The sequence below is a fragment of the Stegostoma tigrinum genome, chromosome 17, assembly GCF_030684315.1.
Source record: "Stegostoma tigrinum isolate sSteTig4 chromosome 17, sSteTig4.hap1, whole genome shotgun sequence".
Lineage (NCBI taxonomy): Eukaryota > Metazoa > Chordata > Chondrichthyes > Orectolobiformes > Stegostomatidae > Stegostoma > Stegostoma tigrinum.
In genome coordinates, this window is record NC_081370.1 from 23629137 (window position 1) to 23653094 (window position 23958).

The 23958-nt window shown below is 41.1% G+C and overlaps 1 protein-coding gene across 6 annotated transcripts in view; it reads right to left on the minus strand.

Annotated features, from left to right (window-relative positions):
* Nucleotides 1-9473: 9473 nt before the first annotated feature.
* The window catches only part of accs (1-aminocyclopropane-1-carboxylate synthase homolog (Arabidopsis)(non-functional)), an 88576-nt gene continuing 74091 nt past the window's right edge, over nt 9474-23958 (minus strand). For all 6 annotated transcript variants that reach the window (XM_048545095.2, XM_048545094.2, XM_048545092.2 and 3 more), the window contains 4 exons: nt 17903-18044; nt 15875-16017; nt 13222-13375; nt 9474-11282 (listed from right to left, as the gene is read on the minus strand). In XM_048545095.2, coding sequence (XP_048401052.1) covers nt 11002-11282; nt 13222-13375; nt 15875-16017; nt 17903-18044 — 720 coding nt within the window. In that variant the 3' untranslated portion in view covers nt 9474-11001. The remainder of the gene's footprint in view (nt 11283-13221; nt 13376-15874; nt 16018-17902; nt 18045-23958) is intronic.

Consider the following 23958-nt stretch of genomic DNA (forward strand, 5'->3'; position numbering starts at 1 on the left):
CATGTATGAAGCTTGACACCATGCATAGCATGATGCTTTATACTGGGTTACCAGAGCTGAGGATGTCACAATCTCATCTTACTTGCACACACACACATGAACCCACAATGGCAGGGCTCACAGGACAGTGGAAGTCAATTTTTTCCTAAAACATAAGAGCAAGAGATAAAATTGCAAGACCTTCAATTGTCTTTGCTATGATTAATTAAAATGCTAAAGAGTATGCAGCACTGAAAGCAAATTTAAATGAAATCAATGAATTAGGTCAGGAAGAGTAATGAGAATCAAGGCAACAACTTAAGTATTTCAAATCGGTAACTGGACAAATAGTGTTGTATACGTTTTAGTGCAGATAAGTATATAAAGTCTTTGGTATGTGAAAAAGGAATTGCAAATACCATTTGAAAAAAAAGGCAATACATTTTACCAATCATAAAAGAGATATTCAGCTGAATTATCCCAGGTCCTCAATTTCATGAGCAATGGCAAGTTAGTGAAGAAAAATGATGACAAAAAATAAGATTATTAACATTAAGAAAAAAGTTTGATTTCACACATAAGGTTTCAATGACTTGATAAAAAATCTTGCTAGTGAATGGCCTTGAACTCACTGGCACACAATAAGATCTCAATATTACCAAATACCATTCATTCATATACACTTTGCAATCTTCCACAGCAGCAGAGAGAAATTGGACAGTGACAAGTCTTGACACAAAATTCAGAGCAGTACCTGATGATTGCAGCTCATCAACAGGGGCTGACATCAAGGCACATCACCATATCATTTCTAATACACTGCCCCACTTCAATATTGCACCTTGGAGCTCACTGGCACCTTACTGTTCAGGTCGCTTTACACACAAGCATTGCTACTCATCTCATGCACCTCAGGGCTCTTAGCTTGCTTTATAAGTGTTCACTCAATTTTGTACCTGTTTGGATGCTTACAGAATCTCTGCCTTGCTTTTGTTTTTGCACATTGCTGCCTCATTCAGAAATTACAGATGTCTTCTGTCTCGCCTTGCATTTTAAGTTTACCAGCTATAGTCAGTGAAAGGAGCAGACTTATTGGTGAATAGTATTTTATCTGCTTCCTTCAAATGATCATGTCTAAGAGGAGTAGTCATTAGTCAAGTGCAAGGGGATGCCATTAGTAAAGGAGTACCCACCATAGTCAATAAATATCATCACCTGACATCAGTCCAGTGGCCTAGACTTGGACAGTCAGGAGTGACCAAGGTCAGGGCTTTTATATTATTACAATCTAGGGAAAGAGCCATGTGTCAATTCTGTAGGTCCAGTGAAACCAATCTGCAGAATGGCAGTTAGTCAATCTGGGAGATTTACAGATATCCTACAGTAATTCTAGGTCAGTCGGGGAAAGGTCCATACTCAATCCTAGGGTCTGATCACAGAAAGTCAAGGCAGGCTATGAGGTGCCATGACTCTTGTTGAAAATGTTAGAGAAGTCACTTACAGGAATAGGAGGCAGTATGCTGTGCAATAGAGGCAACAATAATTGTGAAACAGGAAACTGAAAATGTAAGGATGGGAGACAAAAGGCCATTGCACAGCACCTGATAATGCCAGAGGGGAAGTTATTGTTGGTTACTGTCACCCTGGTTTCAACAGGGAATGCAGTGCAAAAGATATTTGGCATAACTAAGCTCTAGGTTTGGGGTTAAGGGGGTAAAATGGTGACATAAGCTAAATAAAATGGTTAGCAACATGGGAATCTCAAACCTGATGGGAGTGACAGAGGCAGAAGGAAACACAAAGTTTGGGGGTTCACCCTCAATAATATACCAAATATAGAGCTCATTCTGTTGCCTTCTACCATCAACCAAATGACAAATGTGCAATGGTAATTAAAGATGGCCAGGAGAGAATTGATTGTTTACAAGGAAGCCACTCCATTGGATACAATGTGGTGCCCTTCAAGAGGAAGTTACCTAAATTACAGGGTCTCAAGCAGATGTAATTACAGGCTACCTTTCAAGTATCACCTGTAGACCATAATTGATACTTTCCAAGGTTGCATTGTCTGCCCAAGGGCATGGAGACCCTCTTGAACTGTAAGTATTAGTCAATATGCTATTATATGCAATGGTCCTTTCTTGAGTGATGTAGCATCAAGGTTTCAGTAAAGCTATGCCATTTACAATTTCCTATTGTATTTTCATGACCTGGGTTGTACTGCTTCTATCTGAATAAGGTCAGTTATGTCAAAGGGCCATGGAAAGGCATCCCATGACCTCCTTATTAAAAGTTTCCATGTCTCATTGTATAGTGGACCATTGCAGATTTGTCATTTAAGTGTGCTGCAACTGCTGACTGCTCACGTTATTAAGAAGCAATTTTGTTCCTGATATTCCCCACATTGGATGCAGCTGCAGAAAGGGTTATCTTTCGTGTGGTCACTGCATCATGAAGGCTCAAGGAAATGGAGGAGGAACAGACGCAGCAGGAAGCTTAGGGCCATTAGCAACTTCCAGCAGCTGAACAGTGTCCACAAAAATTCATCACGGGACAGGTATCCTCAGGATGAGTTGGCGCTACAAAAGGCCCAGAGCCTATTGCCTTTGATGTAATTTCTTCCAGATGAACGAACATTGTCACCTCCATATGAGGATGTCCCAGGACAAGACAAGACATCTGCTGAAGCAGGACTTGTGACCTGAAGGGGTGGATGGCCATTCACTCCCAGTCACCTTCAAGGTAATAGCAACACTAACTTTTATACAACTAGCTGCTTCCAAGGAACCACTGGGGTCCTGGGTGGTATCTCTGAATCCTCACTTAGAAACGTATCAAAACTGTTACCAATGTTATTTGTGTCAGATCCCACCACTTTATCTCATTTCCCTGTGACAAGGCCAATACTGTAACCTGAGCTTTGCCAACATAGCTGGCTTCTCCCACGTGCTGAGCATCTTCATGGAGCAGATAGTAGGCATCCTGAAGACACAGTTCCAATGCATGGATCAGTACATTCCAATGTGCTGCGTGGAAACAAAATGCTGGGAGAAACAAAGCAGATCTAGCGAAGACAGAAACATTTCTCATTACACAGACATCGGCAGTCCTGAGTTTCTTCAGCAATTGTCTGTTTTTATTTTAGATTCCCATCATCAGCAGTATTTTGCTTTTCTTTGAGTGTGCCACAAAATCTGAGCCCGCTGTGCTCTGCATAAATGGAGCAGGGAATGTGATGGATGCTGAAGAGCTGGGAAAGTGGCTGCAGTCTTCTGAGGAGGAAATGAGGCAGAGGAGTTAATTGACACCCACTTCTTGTAGATCTGTGTTGAGTGAAGTAATCACTCATTGACTGTAAGTTAGTTGCTCGAAGGTCAAACAGATTTAGTTCCAGAAACAAGTGTGGTTTCTTTTTTAAATTGTTTTTTTCCCCCCTCATATTTCCTGCTGTTTTAACAGAGTGTGTTCAGGGTCCTGTATGTAGTTCCTACTTTGACTGGGTGCCTACAGATACCACCCTGTCCCCTTGTGAGAAAGGAGAACCTGTCACCTAGCAATTGTCAGCCACTAATGGGTAACACCATGGAGTTTTGCAAACACCTCCAGTTATCAATGAGCATTTTGCTGGGTGTGGTCTGGCCAGGTAGCTGGAATATGGAGACAGCCACTTGCAGACGCCAGTCCAACATGGTATAGATGGCATTGGTGGATTCCTCCAACCTTCAAGCCATTTTCCTAAGTGTCTCTAATTGACCTGCCTTCTGCTCCTGCAAATATTCATGCAATTGAATGAAGTGATTAAAGCTGAGTGGCTGGTTTTTCATGACAGAGTCTGTGTGGACACCTCTCATGCCTGCACAAGACTAAGGGGAGTTAGATGCAAAATAGGGGTAATGTTAAGAATATGTTCATAGTGGCTGTACTGGGAAAGGAGAACAGCACATCACAATGAATCTTATTCACTTGACAAGATGTAAAAGGTCCACCAGGATCTCCAGGATCTGTCAGCAAATCTGGGATGTCAACCTGCCAAATTTGGCCAATTTTGGAGCAAATTTTTCAAACGCTGAAACTTGGGTTCCGGTGTCTGAACTGGTAGATGGCTGGGCTTTAACTGTGGGGCAGGAAATTGAAAGACGCTGGCCGATTTTGAGTACAACCAATGCCACTGAGCACAAGATAGCGTCAGAGCAGCACCGTGGAGATGTGACACATATTTAATGAGGCTAGCATTGTAAAATCACACACCGAAACTCACTGGAGCTCTTGGTGAAGAACCCTCAATGAAACTCCTCAAAATTAACATTCAGTTAAATTTAGGAAAATTTCAGCCCAAATGTCATATGTTTTAGAGCTAAACAATTTCAGCATTAGAATTTTAATTGGATACTCATTGGGAGAAAAGTCCTAATAAACATCGAGAGAACGGAAATCACATGCTTTGGGTAATTAGCCTTCAAAAGGTAAATTACACTTACTGGGTAAGGTTTTAGCAAAGATTAGTACCTCAGGTTGGAGGTGAGCTTGATGACTTGCTCGGCAAGCAATTCAACAAACCTCACTTACTGGATAAAGTCAGAGTTAAAGGTTGAGATTCATAAAATGGCACATGGTCTTGCATAGCTGTAGAACTGGAGACATGTTATCTGCAATGATTCCAGTGAAAAACATGTTCATCATATGGTTTTCCACAATTAAAGAAAGCTATGATATTTGGCAGTAAAATCTGGTAAATTTGCATTTAAGTTTGGGACAGTTCACATGCATCATTCAACATGGAGATCAGTGGTGCTGACTGAGAGTCTTTGTTTTGAATAAGTTCTGAAAATGCACAGCCAAGACTGGTTTATGTTTGGTAATGATCAGGTGCTTGTGGACACTGTGGAGCGTATTTCAAGGACAATGACCACCCACAGGTGGATATCCTGACAGCTTATTTTGTACGATCACATTTGATAGAAGATGACCTGACCCAGATACTGAAAGACAACCATAGCTCTGCAGAAGGTCATTTATGAGACACACAGAAAACTGGCACATAAAATACACACAATATACCACCAGAAACTCCAGGAAAAAGTCATAAATTCCAGAAGACTCATGTAACTTTGTTTTTCTTTCCATCAAAGGGAAGAAAACTTTGTTGGGACATTCTCTGGCTGATTCCTTCACTGTTAATGCTTGGTATTCAAATGTAAACCTGCTCATTTGTTCAAATTAAGCAAACACAAGATTGTTTTGCAGGATTTGAGTAACCCCACCCCAGTCACAATGCAGAGTAAAATGCTTGAGGCAATTATGTGAAATTTTACTTGACAGATACATAGACAGTACAAAACAAGAATTAATTTTATAATAATGGTTACATTAAAAAGGTACATTTCAAATCGTTTCACAATCTATGACCATATATATCATGTTGAATTATTATTTTTATACAGCACTGGATGCAATAATACATGAAATACATTTGCCTTCCCTCCCTCGGTAAGGTTCACAACAAGATGCACAATTCAACTTCACGTGACAGCAATGTACATTAGTTACAAGTAGCTCAACCACGTGCGAACCTAGTAGTTGTCCAAAGATTCTAACATGAGAAGTGACATATCATGTTTGTGTCCCATTTGAGTTATTAAAGGGAATATTATACATTAATAAAAAATCCATTTTTTCAATTAAAAAAACCATACTTCTGTCCTCCATGGTATGTTTAATACTGTCAGAGAATGGCAACTCCAATAATCTGATCAGCTTTCAAGGCTCAGTGCGAAATAAGTAGAAAGATAATGTTTTCACATGTTGTCAGGTTAGCCTGACTAAATGCTTCTTAATGATTTACATTTAATTTTTAAAAATATCTCCATTTAAAACAAGTCACTGCTGTTCATTCTAGACAATAGGAACTTGATAATTATCATATGTTCAAAATCAGCAATCACACAGACCAAACGTTGGCATAAATTTTTTCGCACAAAACCTATTTGAACTTCACACTGCCATCTAAATTGTCCAGATTAATCCAAATTCACATTTCACTTCAACAATTAGTGACAATAGTTCCAACCGTATATTGTGATGAGTATTCCTCCAAAACACTGCTCCTTTCTTGCATTGAATGTACATCATGAGAGGGTCATGTGATACAAATTACAGTCATGCAACACAGTCAAACTGCTAAATTGGCCTTCACTGACAAGATTTGTTAACATAACCCTGAAGATTCCCATAATGGAAACAAAATACTTAGGGGAAAAAAATAAACAGCAAATGCTCATAACCCAAAAGAAAATTTGACATTCATAGGAACATGGATTGATGTGGCACACGTGAATGTTATTTGGTCTATCGCACTTGTGCCTGCTCTTTGGTGAGGGTATTCAATACATCTCACAGCCATACAACTGTTTCCCTTCAAGTATATCCAAATGCTAGGAATTCACAGCATGCTTGTCCCTACCTTTAAAAATATAAAACATTTCTGGAAAAGACTTTCAAATGAGTCCACACTAAAAAAAAATTAAAACATCTTTTTCCATTTAAGTCACAATTTGCCTGAATTAAATGAAACATACTTTGGTTAAAATTACAATTTTGATGTTTCTTACAAAGTTGCAAAAATTTCAGAATCTTTTTCTTAAATGGGACTGCAAAAAAAGGTTAAAATATTCAAAAGATGTTGTTTAAATCACACATATCTTCAAAACTGAACCAGCCAAGTACAGCTAATATCCAAATTGCAGTATATAAGTTGACGTTTATCAACCCCATTTTCGTGTCCTCCAGAAATAATTTTTGCCTATGTTCACTGTACAAGTCAAGCACCATTTTTTGGAGGGATTTTCAGACTTCAAAGGCCAACTTATGTGTTGACTTTCATGGCAAAACTAAATCCTTCAAAGAAACAAACCATCATGACTTGGAATTATTTTGCCATTCCTTCACTGTCAATTAGTCAAAGTCATGGGAATTTCTTCCTACCAGCGATGTGGGTGAACCTACTTCATATATCTGAACCTACTGTCCCACGTCCAGCTCTAACAGTTCAAGAAGCAGTTCACCAGCGCCTTATCACAGCCATTAGAAACAGGCTCTTAAACAGACCAAACCAGCAATGCCCATGTCACACGAAGGAATTAAAATTGCCAGAAATGAAAACACAAACTTTCCTGTCATAGAAATCCTGAGGAACAGCACTTGTTTAAATGACAAAACCTAAATTTCTTCTCCAGAGTGAATTAAAACGCTACGTGTAGAGTTGCTCAAACAAATTAAACAAGAGGCACAAACAAATATTGCGACACAAATTTACATAAATTTGGCACAAAATTTAGTCCAAAATTATTAAGAATAAAACAATGCATGTGCTGGATACTAAGTTACAATAACATATTTTTGTCAGGTTCACATAACACATCCAAGTAAAAGCACCATAATTTCACTGCAATACATAACTTAAACTGTAACATAACCATCCAACTGCCCTAAGCTTCAACCTGGGATGGGATTCCAACACAACCCAACAATCTGAAAATCCACTTTCAACAGATCATATTCCACATGACACATGAAATATAAATTTGAGAGTCATTCTAAATCAATTTTTGAAGGATCTGTCCACAGTGTTTAAAATCACTCCATTTCCTAACATGATCTCCTTGCTTCATTAAACTGTAACTTACGTGAAACATAATGCAGGACTATCATAATGCAAAAAGATTTAAATAAAAACTCTAGACACCTCAACAATGCCATTAACTTTCTGTCAATAATTTGCTTTCAGTCAACACAACTAGAAGTCACAACTAAACACAAAACGCCTTCTAGAACCAGCTTTCAGTTTCATTCATGAATAATGACAAGTAAAAACAAAAATGCTGCTGGCAGTCACTTATCTTGTAGTCTTTTACAGTGAGAGACTACATTAATCATTACTCATTAATTGATGGCAATTTCCATGGCCATTACAACTTTTACACAAAATCAGAAATATTATTTGATCAACAAATCTGCCGAGATATAATGAGTTAAATTATACTCCAAACAGGTTGCTGTTTACCTGCTTCCTTGAAAAGTAGGTCTGGAACCCACTGTGGACGTAAAAAGCAATGGAAATTTTAACTGTAAACAGAAAATGATAATCAGCAAAAAAGATTATTATCTCAGGTGTGGCCCTTTGTCCAAACCAAGTTCAAGTCTGATTTATCTGCAGAATTTTCTTTTCTTTTAATTTGAATAACTGCTGTGGTCAGCTTCATGATTTCACCCTTCTGATTGAGTAAGAATTTGAAAGCTTTAAAGCATTAATAGAAGTATAAAATGACTTCTTTGTTGTTCTAACAAGCTTGCCATTCACCTCTCTAAAAAACAAATTATTCATTACACTAAATAGCAGTTTAATTAATGCATCCGCTACAAGTACTAAGCACTGCTGCAAGCACTGAATGAAAAGCAGCATGAACCATCATCACCGACTTATTAAAACCTACATGACCTATTATTCACAATTATGATTTATATTGTTGATATGGAACTTAGCTCATTTGCAACTTGCACTACATGACTGAATTCATCCCAGTACATTTCATAGAATAATACTGCAGTAGAGTTTATAGCACTACCAGTAGACGCTTTATAATGTTAAAAAAAATTTGCCAACTTTTTTTTAATATCAAGCCGAGGGAAGTCAGTGTTAAGGAAGAGAATGTATTGTCACATTAAAAAGCAATATGAACACCAAATATTGCCAGGTTGAGAAATCACAGAATAAAGTTCCCTCCATGCTTCAAATGGTGATCTCAAAATCAAACTGACTGTATTTACAAATGGTTCCCTTTCTCTCATTCCAATAATTTGGTAGCTCCAGGAGTGAGACTGTCAAACATGTGGAGGCAAAACACTAGCAACTTGGTATTTCAGTCTCACATCTAGCAGGAAGTGGAATGAGAGTTTCTATTTCATTTAGAATCAGTCAGTCAGTGTACAGGGGAACTCCAAATCATGAACTCAGTTTCAATGCAGGAAAAATAACAAAACTAAGCAGCCTGATGGATGATCAGAAAAAGAAGGGTCTAGGCTACAAATGTCAGCCTTCCTGCTCCTCTGATGCTGCTTGGCCTGCCGTGTTTATCCAGCTCTCCACCCCGTTATTTCAGATTCTCCAGCATCTGCAGTTCCTACTGTCTCCAAGATTTCCTACATGTGTTTTATTTAGTGAAATTGTAAATGTATTTGAAAAAAGTTACAATGATTGACACAGAACTAAACTGGCAAGTAGAGAAAGCTTTCTGCTCCCAACATCAGTAATATAATCAGAGATAGTAGGAACTGCAGATGCTGGAGAATCTGAGATAACAAGGTGTGGAGCTGGATCAACGTAGCAGGCCAAGCAGCATCAGAGGAGCAGGAAGGCTAACGTTTCGGGCATAGATCTTCAGAAAAGGGTCCAGGCCCGAAACGTCAGCCTTCCTGCTCCTCTAATGCTGCTTGGCCTGCCGTGTTCATCCAACTCTACACCTTGTTATATCAGTAATATAATGTTTCATTCATGTAGAATCTTTAATAAAGCAAATGCACTTTAATGGAACACTATCAAAAAAAAAATAAGCAGCCAACCAAAGTTGGAAAGATTAAATGGGTGACCAAAAACTTTGGCAAAGGGGTATTCTTTCAGGCTTATCTGAAAAGAGGAGAGAATTAGCAAAGAGCTAGAGTTCCAGAGATTAGGACTGTAATGGTTGAAAGCAAGGTGACCAATAGTGGGGGTGAAGGAAGTGAGGGAATCACAAGACAGAGTTATCAGAACATACAAAGAATTCAATCATTGTGACATCCAGGCTCTACCCTCCTCACTCTCATTCTAGGCAGATGTAACTTCTTTTTTTGAGTAATTCTAAAATATTGATAGTCTTGTGTGTCAACCAATATCGTCTCTCCTCGAAAATAATTAATCTGGAGCTCTACAGATAAGCAAATCTATATATTAATTTTATTGCTAAACTTGACCCATTAAGAAATGAGCTCATAGCTTCAGTACATGCGAGAATATTTATCTTGTCCTTTTAATATAAAGACCATGAGGATCGTCTTTGCATGTGATCTTTGAGTTTTGGTACACAGAAGATTAGTTTCCATAGAAGGGAAGGAGACCATTCATTCCTTTTACTATTATATTTTGGGGCCTATACTTTAAAATAGTCAGACTGTTTTGTTTTGGTGCCCCACAATGGGTTGAATTTTCCACAAAGACATTAACAAAGTGAAAAACAATGAACTTCTCTTGCAAATTTTGCAACATAGGTGCCAGGAATGATCAATAATGACATCCAACCCAATGCACTATTGAAGAGACAATCTTCCTTCCTATTGTCCTGCTGGTGAATTAAAATCAACTTTATGAACTAGAATTGCATACAATTTAATAACATGATGAAAAGATCTGGTCTGGGAACTATGTGAATAGATGACAACACCAAAAAAGTATTTTTAAGAAGATTAATTCATTTCTCCTAGAGAAGGTAAGTCACATCTTTGATTAAGTGGATATATAAAGAAGCAGTATATAGCAAATTTCTCAGCATCCCATCACATTCAGCCATCATTCAGGATAGCGTATTGTCTTACTGTATCGCATTAACAAGGATGGTGAAACTTCACATTCCCCTACCTTCTATCTTAATTCAAAATCAGTTAACAGAATTGTGAATATTGACAAAGCAATACGTGGTAGTGAAACTTCTGAAAGCATCACATAGTAAAATATATGAGGACAATCATAAATTAGTCATCATATACTGGGGAAGGTGGATGAATGAATAGGCAAAATTAGAAATAGGTGGCAAAAAAAATTGTAAAATACCAGCAGTGTCAAACAGTTTCACTTCAGTGTTAAGAACTGTTTCCCTTCCCACATTTGCTGAAGGGTTAGTAAGTCATGAGGAACAAGCTACAAGTATTTTACAAATTTGAAAGTAATCACTATTGAACTCCAGTCAACGCATTTTCTAAAATTACAGAGGCAGATTATTTCTCTACAAGTTTGCAGAAAACATCGTAAACTTCTGGATTCTCCTGAGCAAACTGTTCAGGTGTATTTCTCTGTAACCAGTCAGTTGATCGGATCTGTTGACGCAGCAGTCCAATTAGACCATCAAGAGCAGGATCAGGTGGAGACTGCTGAACACCAATTTCTACTACATCCTCAGCAATTTTGGTTCTATTCTCAGAATCAGAATTCGGTCCCTTTTCAATCGACTGGATTTCTGAATCTTGCTCTTCCAGAACCTTTCTAAGCCTCTGCATTCCTAAGCAAAAGAAGAGTGAAATATCAAATTGCTTTTGGAAAGTTTAGCAAAATAAAAGAAGAAATAACTTTCAAACATACTTCACAATGCTACTTATCATATTAAAGTAGAGGCAGCAAAATTATTTTGAATTTCTTTTGTCACTTCATTCAAAGTTTTGGCTTGACTTAGAACGGGCATAATGGAACTTTGTCACAAACCATGGGGGATAAACTGGGTAGCCTCTAAAAAATGGGTACAAGGATCACAAATGCACATTTATCATGGAATTTAATGTAATTGGCATGGTTTTAGCACATCAATTTTTATTAAATTCATTCATAGAATGACATCAGCATTTATTGCTCTAATGACTCGACCGCATTTCTGTGGGTCTGGAGTCACACATAGGCCAGGCCAGGTGAGGATGGCAATTTCCTTCCCTAAAGGATATTAAGTAAGTTTTTCTGTCAATCAACAATGGATTAATGGTCATTCTTAGACGCCTAATTCCAGATTTTCATTGAATTGAAATTCTACCATCTGCTGTGGCAGGATTTGAAACCAGGGCTCAAGAACATTACTTGGGTCTCTGGATTAACAGAGCAGTGATAATAGCACAAGGCCATTACCTCCCCTACCTCTGAGGGTGAGGCCTGACTAGACTAACTGGCCTGTCTCAGGTCCTTCCTGAGATTTATGAGCCCAGGAGTAGAAATCTCACCCAGTAAGAACTGCTGGCCACACAGTGCCTTGTTGTCAGGCCTCCTCCCAGGTGCATTACTAAGATCACTCAGGATCCAGGCCAAATGTGGGTAAAGTCAGGATCGGGTTAAAACAGAGGCTGGACAGTCTGAGCCATTTTTTTCAGTGACAACCACCTTGCATGGCACCGAATTCCTCAATCAAGTGTTAAGTACCTTTGAAAGAATGATACCACCCTCAAAAAGCCACAGCTAAGTTTGACAGGTAAAGCTGTGCCTGTCATATTTAGTTCCTGAACCACCAACGACACTCCACGTGGATCCAGTATGAGAGGAATCAGTCAGCTCACTAATGAGCAGGCACGCTTCCCCAGCCGGACTCTTGCATCCTCAGACGTAATTCTAAAAGCTTTTCCCACCGGTGGTGAGACAGCTACGCAGCCTCATCATTATTAATTAGCTCCAGTTACAATATTTCCTGTCACAATGGGCTGAATTAAATCTAGCCCAACTAAATGCTCGTGAAGAATTGGTGCAGCGTGTCAGATGTGCAGGGGAGAATGAATTTTAAAAAAAAACTTTCAGGGGATGAATGCATTGGTCAGCATTTATTGCCCAGAGGGCAGTTCAGAGTCAACTACATTGCTGTGGGTCTGCAGTCACACATAGGCCAGACCAGGTAAGGACAGCAGTTTCCTTCCATAAAGGACATTGGTGAACTTAATGGGTTTTTCCAACAATTGGCAATGGATTCATGGTCATCATTAGACTCTGAATTCCAGATATTTATTGAATTCAAATTCCACCATCTGTCATGGTGGAATTCAAACCTAGATCCTCAGAACATTACTCAGGTCTAATGGATTAACAGTCCAGCAATAATACCACTAGGCTATTGCCTCCCCAGTGAATACACAATATGGTGCAATAAGTGTTATTTGGCACGACATTACATTGGTGGGATTGGGGTTGGGAAGGACATACTGAAGAATTCCAGTATTACTATTAAAATTAGAACACAAACAGTTTCATTCAGGGATCTTTGTCTGTAAATAGGGACTTCAATCCAGTAATGCCAATGATAATTAATGTTTCAATATTCCGAAAAACATGCACTTTTACCAACGTCTGCATTTTGATTATACAGTCCTCTAGTAGAGGAATAGGAGCTGTGGAAATATATGTTTGAAAGTAATGGAGGCACAAAAAGAGAGCTGAAACCAACAACGTGAAGATATTTTCATCAGTCTACTTACCTAACTGTAGCCGGTAGGTTTCATCAGCAAATACGATACGGAACCAGCCTGGCTCACAGCAGCCAAATGATTTCCCGTTGACAAGAAGAATTTTATTCTTGACTAACTGCTTCAATAGTTTTTCCTCTTCTTCAAATGTCGGATCCTTTAAGTACTGGATCAGAAGAAATGGGTGTATTATATTTCTGTGGTTTTCACTCCTGCAGTTCATCTGCTGAATCACCCAATGCACTTTTAAATCTACTCTGAGGGTGGGAAAGGGCTCAAAGCAGCTCAATGTACAGACACTTCAAATTAAGAATCATTACTAAACAAAAACTGGTAGAATCCAGTTCTTTCTTGCTGAAGGTCCATGATTCTTCACAGCCCAGTACACCAAGAGAACAGCCATCAAATGAGATCCTCCTAAAGAAAAATCCATGCTAGCCCCCTCTATCCTCGTAAACCATCATTCATGGTCTTTAAATGTGTTGTTAGCTTTCACTTTAGTTCTCACTGTTCTCACAACTTTGTTTGAAATTCTCCAATTCACTTGCTCTTCTTCCAATCAATGAAACGGATCTAACCAAACTAATAGACAGCCTTTATGAGTACGCATAGCCCTTCATCTTTATATTCCATGGCCCCTCTGCAGGGTCCACCCCTTTCAGAGTTCACTTCAGATCATTCAAACCATCACATGCCATGTCATTTCTGGGATGAACTAATACAAATATAATTATCTTTAATTATATCTTGGGCAGTCCCAATCCTTTGCATTTTTCCAACAGAATAGCTTGTACTAGCATGTAGAGGTAAAACATCCAAATTTGTCACATATGTCATTGAATTTTGCAGTGACATGGCACATCATAGAGATCAGTAACATTATAGAGATGATGAATATAAATGATTTCCCTTCACTGTTGCTTTGTTACAGTGCCCAAAGGAACTCATAAAGAAGCAAATTTACTGAATAAACAAGTAGACATTTGTTGTGATCCCCACAGAGACCCCCAAAGGCATAAAGAAAAATTCAGCCAGTGATTCACTGAAAAACAAAACTATAATTCTGCATTTAAAATAAATGAATTTTGCTATACAAGAACAAAGTAAAGCAGACAATACAAAATAAACACATATATATCTTTATACTTAATATCAAAAGTACAACAAACACACAGATAGTTTAGACTAAAAACCTCCAATAAACATCCCTTTGGGATTTTCACTTTGACTTTCCCTGGGAAGCCTTTGGCAACTTATCAAATTCTTGAAGGCTATCCACTTCCTTGGGATTAACTCCAAACTTTTTACAAAGAGATTTTGTCAAATCTAAGCTTCTCAGCTCAAGTTTGACCTTCCTGCAATTCCTGCACGGTGGCTTTGACAGAAAATTAATATACTTCGAGTTTTCAATACCTTTGTCCTCCTGGTCCACAGCTTCTGCCTTCTAAAGTGAGGAATTAGACCCACCAACTTGGCTGTTTCCAGCCTCAACCCCAATGACTTTCTAAACCAAATTCACTCAGTCAACATCCCAGAATCCCAAACAAAGCTCCACTGTTAATCATTCATCTCTACAGTAACTGAGGTTAGTTAAAATAGTGACTAAATTTTTCAATTAATTGAAGTTCAAAACTAAACCTTTTGATTCTGGAAGTCATACAGATAACTTTTAATTCCAGCAGTTCTCACCAGGAAACCTCCATTTTTTTTTTGCAAGGGTGCTTCTAGTTCCTCTGGTCTGGGAACTACATAATTGAACCCTCTGCAAAGTCAATTGCAGACATTCCATGTCTATCAAGAAACTCAGGTAAATAGCTCATTGTTCAGTCTTTTCAATCCACCCTCATTTTAGGGATGTTTACCTATTTTTCAAACCCAAACATTTCGTCATATTTTACATTTAAGAATTTAGTTTCTAAAATTAGAAGATTTTTTTTCTAAACTGCGTAAAGTATGGTATCAGATATTTACAACCAATTCTTGAACAAGTTTTCAATTTTTTGTAGTTTTACTTCAGTTTGAATCAGAATCAAAATAAAATAGAAACAAGTTAACAGGCAAATCACATTTGATATAAACTATAAATACACACAAAGCAAATATCAAAGTCTCTCTCAGGAATCTATTAGGAAAAGTGAACACCTCCCCTCTCCAGCTTTGTTTTCCTTTTTATTGTATGTCATACAGTCTCTGTATTTTAACTACTACTCTTTTGGTACTGCTTCAAAGGTCACCAGATCATTGGCCAGTACTTTTTATTATCCAAAATTCATAATTGATTCTTTTCCAATACATACAAGCTCTTGAATTTCCATTTTCAAACACTTTTGCAACACCTACATTTAAAGTAATTACAATCTTTTCTTATTGTTTTGGGCTCAAAAACTGATTTGGCCTCTAAAGACAAAACAAATTGAGACTGTCAAATTCATTGTACTCAAGATATCCTACAGTGAAGCAAAGTGTCACTGCAAGTCTGAAATCTAATGCAAGATTCAAAATAGAAATGAATGCTAAGAACAACACAGCTCCAATACATTTTTTGGCTATCCCATCACTGTGTAAATTGACGCAATAGAGTTATACTTAATCCCAATTCATTCCTTTATTTGCACCAGTACAATAAGAGAAATGACAGAAACATAAAAATAATTGCACAGATTACCTTTCTGAAATCAGCCCAGATATACAAGCCTGCGTGCCGGTTCAGGAAAGGAATGCCCATTGCTGTGAGTTCATTTGCTACACACTTGTGGGCAGATTTCAATCTGGCTCGATTTGTTGGCAAAAACACCTGATTGATCCAATCTATACAGCAGAGAGGCGAGAAAAATCAACTCAGTGGATTATTGTGATAGGAGGCATTAAGAAATTTTAAACCTCTTAGAAAAATGACATATTCACGCTACGGCCTTCACAATTTCGGTATGCTCCAAAACACCGACAGCCGATGGAATACTTCTAAGTTTCAATGTTGCAACATAGTAAACATGACAGTCAATTTGCACAGGACAGGCTCTCACAAATAGGCATTTTATAATGAACAATTAATCTGCGGTTTCAACGATGTGGATTGAGCCCATAACTATTGACCAGGACACTGGGAATAACTCGTTTCGCCTTCTTTGAATTAATGCCATGGGGCCATTGACATCCATCTGAGGGGATTCACACAATCTCTGACTAACATTTTGGTCAAAAGCAAACATGTTTGAGAGCACAGCACACCGTCAGCACTAGATTTCTGTGCTCAAGCCTCAGGAGTGCAACTTGGACCCGGACATTCTCGCCTCAGCGTCAAGTCAGTTTAACCAAGAAGAAAATCTGATCTTTCAAGATGCCACAATTAACTTTTCATGCTGGAAAATTGCAATTACTTAGTCATCTTGCTTTAACAGCTAATGTTAGATGAATGCCCTTACAAATTTTTTGAATAAATTTACACATTAATATCAACAATCACACTGATATATTCCACACAAATACATAATAGTTTGTTTAGAACAGCATCATGCTAAAGACTCCTCAGAAGGAAAGTAAAAATCCCATGGATGAAGTATTTGTTTACAACTCATGCTGCCAATAATGTGAGCTCTCCAACCTCATCAGAATATTACATACCCTTAGTCTTAAGGCTCAGGGAAATAGAACATGGTCCAAATGTAACAAATAGAAAATACCTTATTTCACATTTGATGTCCTGAGGTGGCAAATGATGGCATTAAGCAGAATCTACAGCCACAACAAATGACTGCAAAATACACACTTTCTTTATTTGGATTCTTCAAAAGCTCAATGAGGAGTCTGATCATCACAAGATCTTACAAATACAGACCGGCCAGAATCTTTCAAAGCACAATTGTGTCAGTAGCTTGCTCTTTTAAAGGAGTAACAGATCAGTAGGTAAAGACAGATTTAGATTTATAAACTGCAAAATACAAACTTAGCAAGTGTCAGGTTCAGGGGTTCAGTAATTTACTGCCTTAATAATTAGTTTCTGAAATGATATTTATTGACTCATGGGTTAATAAAGAAAGCTGTGTGTGTTTTAGTAGGTGAGTGTATCCAATCCACCACCCTCTGCATATTTAATGCTCTGCCAAATAGAGCAAGATGGCAACTTTATCTCCAGGTATGAGCTGAGTTAGTTGATGTCAACAATGCAATAATTGATTGAGTTGTTACTATTTTCTGCAGCTACTGCAGCAAAGAAAAGATAAATAATCAGCCAAGATTTCCTGGCCTCAATACAGTCAGTTATATCAGTTGTAAAAGGTGCACATATGTCTGTTGAAGACATCCGGTGTGTAAAGGAATTGCCATCAGTATAACTGCAATACTTTTCGCATCTAACTTGTTGACGTACACTGTAGAGGCTCTTACATGCGAGAGGTTATGTTTGGTGAGGTGCATGTACACCTATACACCAACAGGAGTAGTATCTTCAGGACAGCAGTAAGGTAAAGATGAGGAAGGTTTCAGAATCGAATACAAAGAAGACATACTGCAAATGGTGGCAATCTTTGACATCTGCTTGCCAGCATTTGTCATAAAAGACATAACAGTTTTGCAGGAGGTCTTCAATCTGTGCAAGATAAAACTCTCCATATGGTATACTGAGCTTGCTACTTATGTGACACACAAGTCCCAAACAGACATGGAATAAGGTAACTCTCCACTGCGGTAGATGTACCTTGATCTCGTAGTAACTGTGCTACCATATGTTGCGTGGGACCTGGAACACCATGGTAGGATGCCAACTGTCCGAGGGCATTGATTACGTCTGCATTTTCAGTGTACAGTGTACCAACACGAATTCCACTGGCTGCAAAATCCTAAGAAACAATAAACAAATTTAAGTTTCACAGTTTGTGGCTCTTCCGTTTTCGGTCGCACCATTTTGCCACGCATTTCTTCAAAGTCAACTTTAGTAAGTATGCCAAGCAACAGGTTGGCAGGTTCTCCCCAGTTTAAAAAGAACTGCAAACAAATAATTCATCAACAGGATTTCCACTTTAGTAAAAGTCAATGTTAGTTCCCTTATGCCAAACAGTAGGTTGTGTACCTGGAAAACTAGTTACATTAAAGAGACTCTCATAAAAGCATTATTGCTTAAGTAAAAATAAACTGGGACATGTTTCAACCACATAAGCATAGAATACAAAGTCATTTGTCACACAACAGCAAAACCCAACAACTATTTGTACTAACATAGCACCTTTAATGTAATGAGAGGTCCTAAAGTACTTCACAGGAGTATCGCATAGCAAAAGCAACAAGATATTATTATGTCATTCGGCTAAAGCTTGGTTAAAGGGGTAAAAGCTCTCAGTTAAAGCTTTAAGAAGTGTCTCAAATAAAGTTAATGAGATGGAAAGATTTATTAATGACTTGGACGAGGGAATTGAAGGATGGGTCAGCAAGTTTGCAGACGACACAAAGGTCGGAGGTGTCGTTGACAGTGTAGAGGGCTGTTGTAGGCTGCAGCGGGACATTGACAGGATGCAGAGATGGGCTGAGAGGTGGCAGATGGAGTTCAACCTGGATAAATGCGAGGTGATGCATTTTGGAAGGTCGAATTTGAAAGCTGAGTACAGGATTAAGGATAGGATTCTTGGCAGCGTGGAGGAACAGAGGGATCTTGGTGTGCAGATACATAGATCCCTTAAAATGGCCACCCAAGTGGACAGGGTTGTTAAGAAAGCATATGGTGTTTTGGCTTTCATTAACAGGGGGATTGAGTTTAAGAGTCGTGAGATCTTGTTGCAGCTCTATAAAACTTTGGTTAGACCGCACTTGGAATACTGCGTCCAGTTCTGGGCGCCCTATTATAGGAAAGATGTGGATGCTTTGGAGAGGGTTCAGAGGAGGTTTACCAGGATGCTGCCTGGACTGGAGGGCTTATCTTATGAAAAGAGGTTGACTGAGCTCGGTCTCTTTTCATTGGAGAAAAGGAGGAGGAGAGGGGACCTAATTGAGGTATACAAGATAATGAGAGGCATAGATAGAGTCGATAGCCAGAGACTATTTCCCAGGGCAGAAATGGCTAGCACGAGGGGTCATAGTTTTAAGCTGGTTGGTGGAAAGTATAGAGGGGATGTCAGAGGCAGGTTCTTTACGCAGAGAGTTGTGAGAGCATGGAATGCGTTGCCAGCAGCAGTTGTGGAAGCAAGGTCATTGGGGTCATTTAAGAGACTGCTGGACATGCATATGGTCACAGAAATTTGAGGGTGCATCCATGAGGATCAATGGTCGGCACAACATTGTGGGCTGAAGGGCCTGTTCTGTGCTGTACTGTTCTATGTTCTATGTTCTATGTTCTAAACAGGGAATTCTGGTACATGAGGCTTAAGCAACTGAAGGTGTAACCTCCAAATGGTGGAGCAATTAAAATTCGGAATGCACAAGAAACCAGGATTAGTGTATTCCTTCTCCAAGTTTGTTATTCATTCTTTTGGGCACTTGGCTTTCTCACTATAATTAAGCTCAAATATCCACAACTTCATGTTTCATTAATGTGCCCAAATTAGAGACCACAGAACAGGAATTTTATCCTAACTGCTGTCTGAGATCATTTACTGCAAAATCTGAAGGTTTACACAAACATTTTCTACCAGCACATAACCGAGTGTTCTTTTCATTTGTACAACAAAACCTCTCAGGTATGAAGATTTTATACAGAAAGAAAAAAGGGCTGGTTTTTCCAGGCCCTGAACAACGTGGGCAAATGCAGAGAGAGTTTGGAAAATATTGTGAGAATGGAAAATTTTGATTCTCAACATTGAGAAGAAAAGACTCCAATTTCCAAATAAGCTTTCAGTGGCTAGATGAGAACCTTGTCAGTGAGTGACAAGGTGCCTATTTGCATGTATGGGTACCTCATTATGACCGAATCTCATCCCATTTATATGCAGACCACTATTTTGACAGGTCCTGGAGAGATACTAGACAGCAGTTAGTGGACAACAGCAACTCAGGTTCTTCTCCAATTAGCAATCTTGACCTGCATTCCCATCATCTCGGGGCATCTCAATGGGCAGCAGCTGCCTGCACCACTTCTACAAACACTGGTATAAGCCAACCACAGCCTCACCACAGCATCGTAGCACAGATCCAATTCACTCATGGAGGAACAATGCACCTTGGAGTTCACTCACACGTTTCAATGCAATGTTGCTGCTGGGTTGCTTTGTGTGTGGGGACAGGCACTCATCTTTATGCTTAGGATAAAGCAGAACAAAATGAACAAGTGAACCCAATAAACTGCTGTGAAGCAAAAGTAACGTCAGACACACTATAGAGTTACACTTGTGCTCCGTAATTTTGAAACATTTTCAAGGGTCTCAGAGCCTGCAGAAGGTCCAGGAGATGATTACCTCACAGATTGAACTATACGATGTCCATACCATTATTCGGGATGCAATGATGCCTGCCTCATACAATGTGGAGGTGGGGGCGGGGACAAAAAAGTCTTTTTGTAATTTTCTATTGCATCTGTGCCGCATCCTGGCCCAGCAAACATCTACATCAGGTCTACTATATAAAAAATTCAAGCAAAGACATCATGTTGTCCTCCTTATCAAAGACCTTCATGCCCCAGAGTTTGGAGGACAATGTTTAAATATCATCTGTATGTGCTGTGATTGTCAACTGACCCCATTACTGTGGTCACTATGACGAACTATGATCAGCTGCAGCAAACCAGATGCAGGACACTATAGACTGTACACAGTAGCAGTCAGGGCTACATTACAAGGCTCAGCATTTATTCAATTCCCTCTTCCACTGGGACCTTTCAGGGTAATACAATGTGTTCTCAAGCTGAGGTTCCCATACTTGTACAGGAGTGGGAGCTCATTGTCGAACAATACAAAGTAACCACGAAAACTGACGAAGGCACAGCAATAGACATTGATTACTTGAACTTTGTTAAAGCCTTTGACAAGGATCTGCATGGTCGACTAATTAGTAAAGTTAGACCACATGGGATTCAGGTGAGCATGCCAACTGCATACAAAATTGGCTTAACAGCAGAGACAGATTGTTGGTAAAAGGCTGTTTTTCAGACAGGAGGCCTATGACAAGAGATGTTCCACAGAGATCGGTGCTGGGTCCACTTCTGTTAGTCATTTATATGATTTAGATGAGAATTATAGAAAACATGATTAGTAAGTCTGTGGATGACACCAAGATTGGTGGTATAGTGAGCATTGAAGAACATTATCTAAGATTACAAAGAGATCTTGATTAATTGGGTCAAAGGGCAGATGCAATTTAATTTGGATAAATGTGAAGTATTGCATTTTGGTAAAATAAACAAAGACATGACTTATGCAATTAACAGTAAGGCCTTGGGTAGTGTGGTAGAACAGAGACCTAGGGGTACAGATACAGAATTCTTTGAATTTTGCAACACATAGATAATGTGGTTTAGAAGGCATTTAGCATGCTGCCTTCATTGGTTAGGCCTTTGAATATAGGACGTTATGCTGAAATTGTACAGGATGTTTATGAGGCCTCTAGAGTTCAGAAGAGATTTAGCAGGATGTTGCCAGGAATGGTGGGTTTTAGTTATAAAGAGAGCTGGATAGGCAGGGACTGTTTCCACTGGGAGTGTAGGAGGTTGACAGGTGACACTAGAGGTTTATAGCATCATGAGGGGTATAGATAAGGGGAACAGCAGGTGTCTTTTCCCTAGGGTGGGGGATTTCAAGACCAGGGTGTATATTTCTAAGGTCAGAAGAGAAGGATCTAATAAAACATAAGGGGACTTTTTTTGTCTTTACACAGACAGTGGTTCCTGTGTGAAAAGAGCTTCTAGAGGAAGTGGTGGGTGCAGGTAAAGTTACAACATTTAAAAGACGTTTAGATAGGCACATGAATAAGAAATGTTTAACGGGTTATGGGACAAGCGCAAGCAGGTGGGAATAGTTTAGTTTGGAATTATAGTTGGCATGGACCAGTTGGACCAAAGGGTCTGTCTCTGCGCAGTATGACTGTGACTCTAAAAAAGGCACCACCTAATCCTTGCGTGCTGTGCTTTAAGAGAAAGAGAGAGAGGGGGGGGGGGGGAACGGGCGTGGTGAGAGAGGGGGGGGCGGGCGTGCGTGAGAGAGAGGGAGTGGGCGGGCGTGCGAGGGGGGGGGCGGGCGTGCGAGAGAGAGAGAGGGCGGGCGTGAGAGAGAGAGAGAGAGCGAGAGAGAGAGAGAGAGAGAGAGAGAGAGGGCGGGCGAGCGAGAGAGAGAGAGGGGGGCTGGCGTGCGAGAGAGAGAGAGGGCGGGCGTGAGAGAGAGAGAGGGCGGGCGAGCGAGAGAGAGAGAGAGGGGGCAGGCGTGCGAGAGAGAGAGAGGGGGCAGGCGTGCGAGAGAGAGAGAGGGGGCAGGCGTGCGAGAGAGAGAGAGGGGGCAGGCGTGCGAGAGAGAGAGAGGGGGAAGGCGTGCGAGAGAGAGAGAGAGAGAGAGGGCGGGCGAGAGAGAGAGAGAGAGAGGGCGGGCGTGAGAGACAGAGAGATGGGGCAGGCGTGCGAGAGAGAGAGAGGGGGCGGGCGTGCGAGAGAGAGAGACGGGGGGGCGGGAGTGCGAGAGAGAGAGTCGGGGGGGCGGGAGTGCGAGAGAGAGTCGGGGGGGCGGGCGTGCGAGAGAGAGAGACGGGGGGGGCGGGCGTGCGAGATAGAGAGAGAGAGAGGGAAGGAGGGGGGGGGCGGGCATGAGAGACAGACAGAGGGTGGGAGGGGTGAGAGAGAGAGAGAGAGTGTGAGTGAGTGGGGGGGTGTGTGAGCGAGAGAGAGAGAGAGGGACGGGCGTGAGAGCGGCAGAGAGAGGGGACGGGCGTGAGAGAGAGAGAGGGGGGGTGTGTGGGAGACAGAGAGAGAGAGGGGGGACGGGCGTGAGAGAGAGAGAGGGTGGCGCGGGCGTGAGAGACAGACAGAGGGTGGGCGGGTGAGAGAGAGAGAGAGAGAAGAGAGAGAGAGAGAGGGCGGGCGGGGCGTGAGTGAGAGAGAGAGAGAGAGAGGGCGTGAGAGAGAGAGAAAGAGGGAGGGAGAGAGAGAGAGAGAGAGAGGGCGGGCATGAGAGAGAGAGAGAGAGAGAGAGAGGGAGAGGGCAGGCATGAGAGAGAGAGAGGGGGCGGGTGTGAGTGAGAGAGAGAGAGAGAGAGAGAGAGAGAGAGAGAGAGAGAGAGAGAGAGAGAGAGAGAGAGAGAGAGGGCGGGCATGAGAGAGTGAGAGAGAGAGAGAGAGAGAGAGAGAGAGGGCGGGCGTGAGAGAGAGCGAGAGAGTGGGCGGGCGTGCGAGGGGGGGGGCGGGCGTGCGAGAGAGAGACGGGGGGGGCGGGCGTGCGAGAGAGGGGGGGGGCGGGCGTGCGAGAGAGAGAGGGGGGGGCGGGCGTGCGAGAGAGAGGGGGGGGGCGGTCGTGCGAGAGAGAGAGACGGGGGGGCAGGCGTGCGAGAGAGAGAGACGGGGGGGCGGGCGTGCGAGAGAGAGAGGACGGGGTGGGCGGGCGTGCGAGAGAGAGAGACGGGGGGGGCGGGCGTGCGAGAGAGAGAGACGGGGGGGCGGCGTGCGAGAGAGAGAGACGGGGGGGCGGGCGTGCGAGAGAGAGAGACGGGGGGGGCGGGCGGCGTGCGAGAGAGAGAGACCGGGGGGGCGGGCGCGTGCGAGAGAGAGACGAGGGGGGGGCGGGCGTGCGAGAGAGAGAGACGGGGGGGCGGGGCGTGCGAGAGAGAGAGACGGGGGGGGGCGGGCGTGCGAGA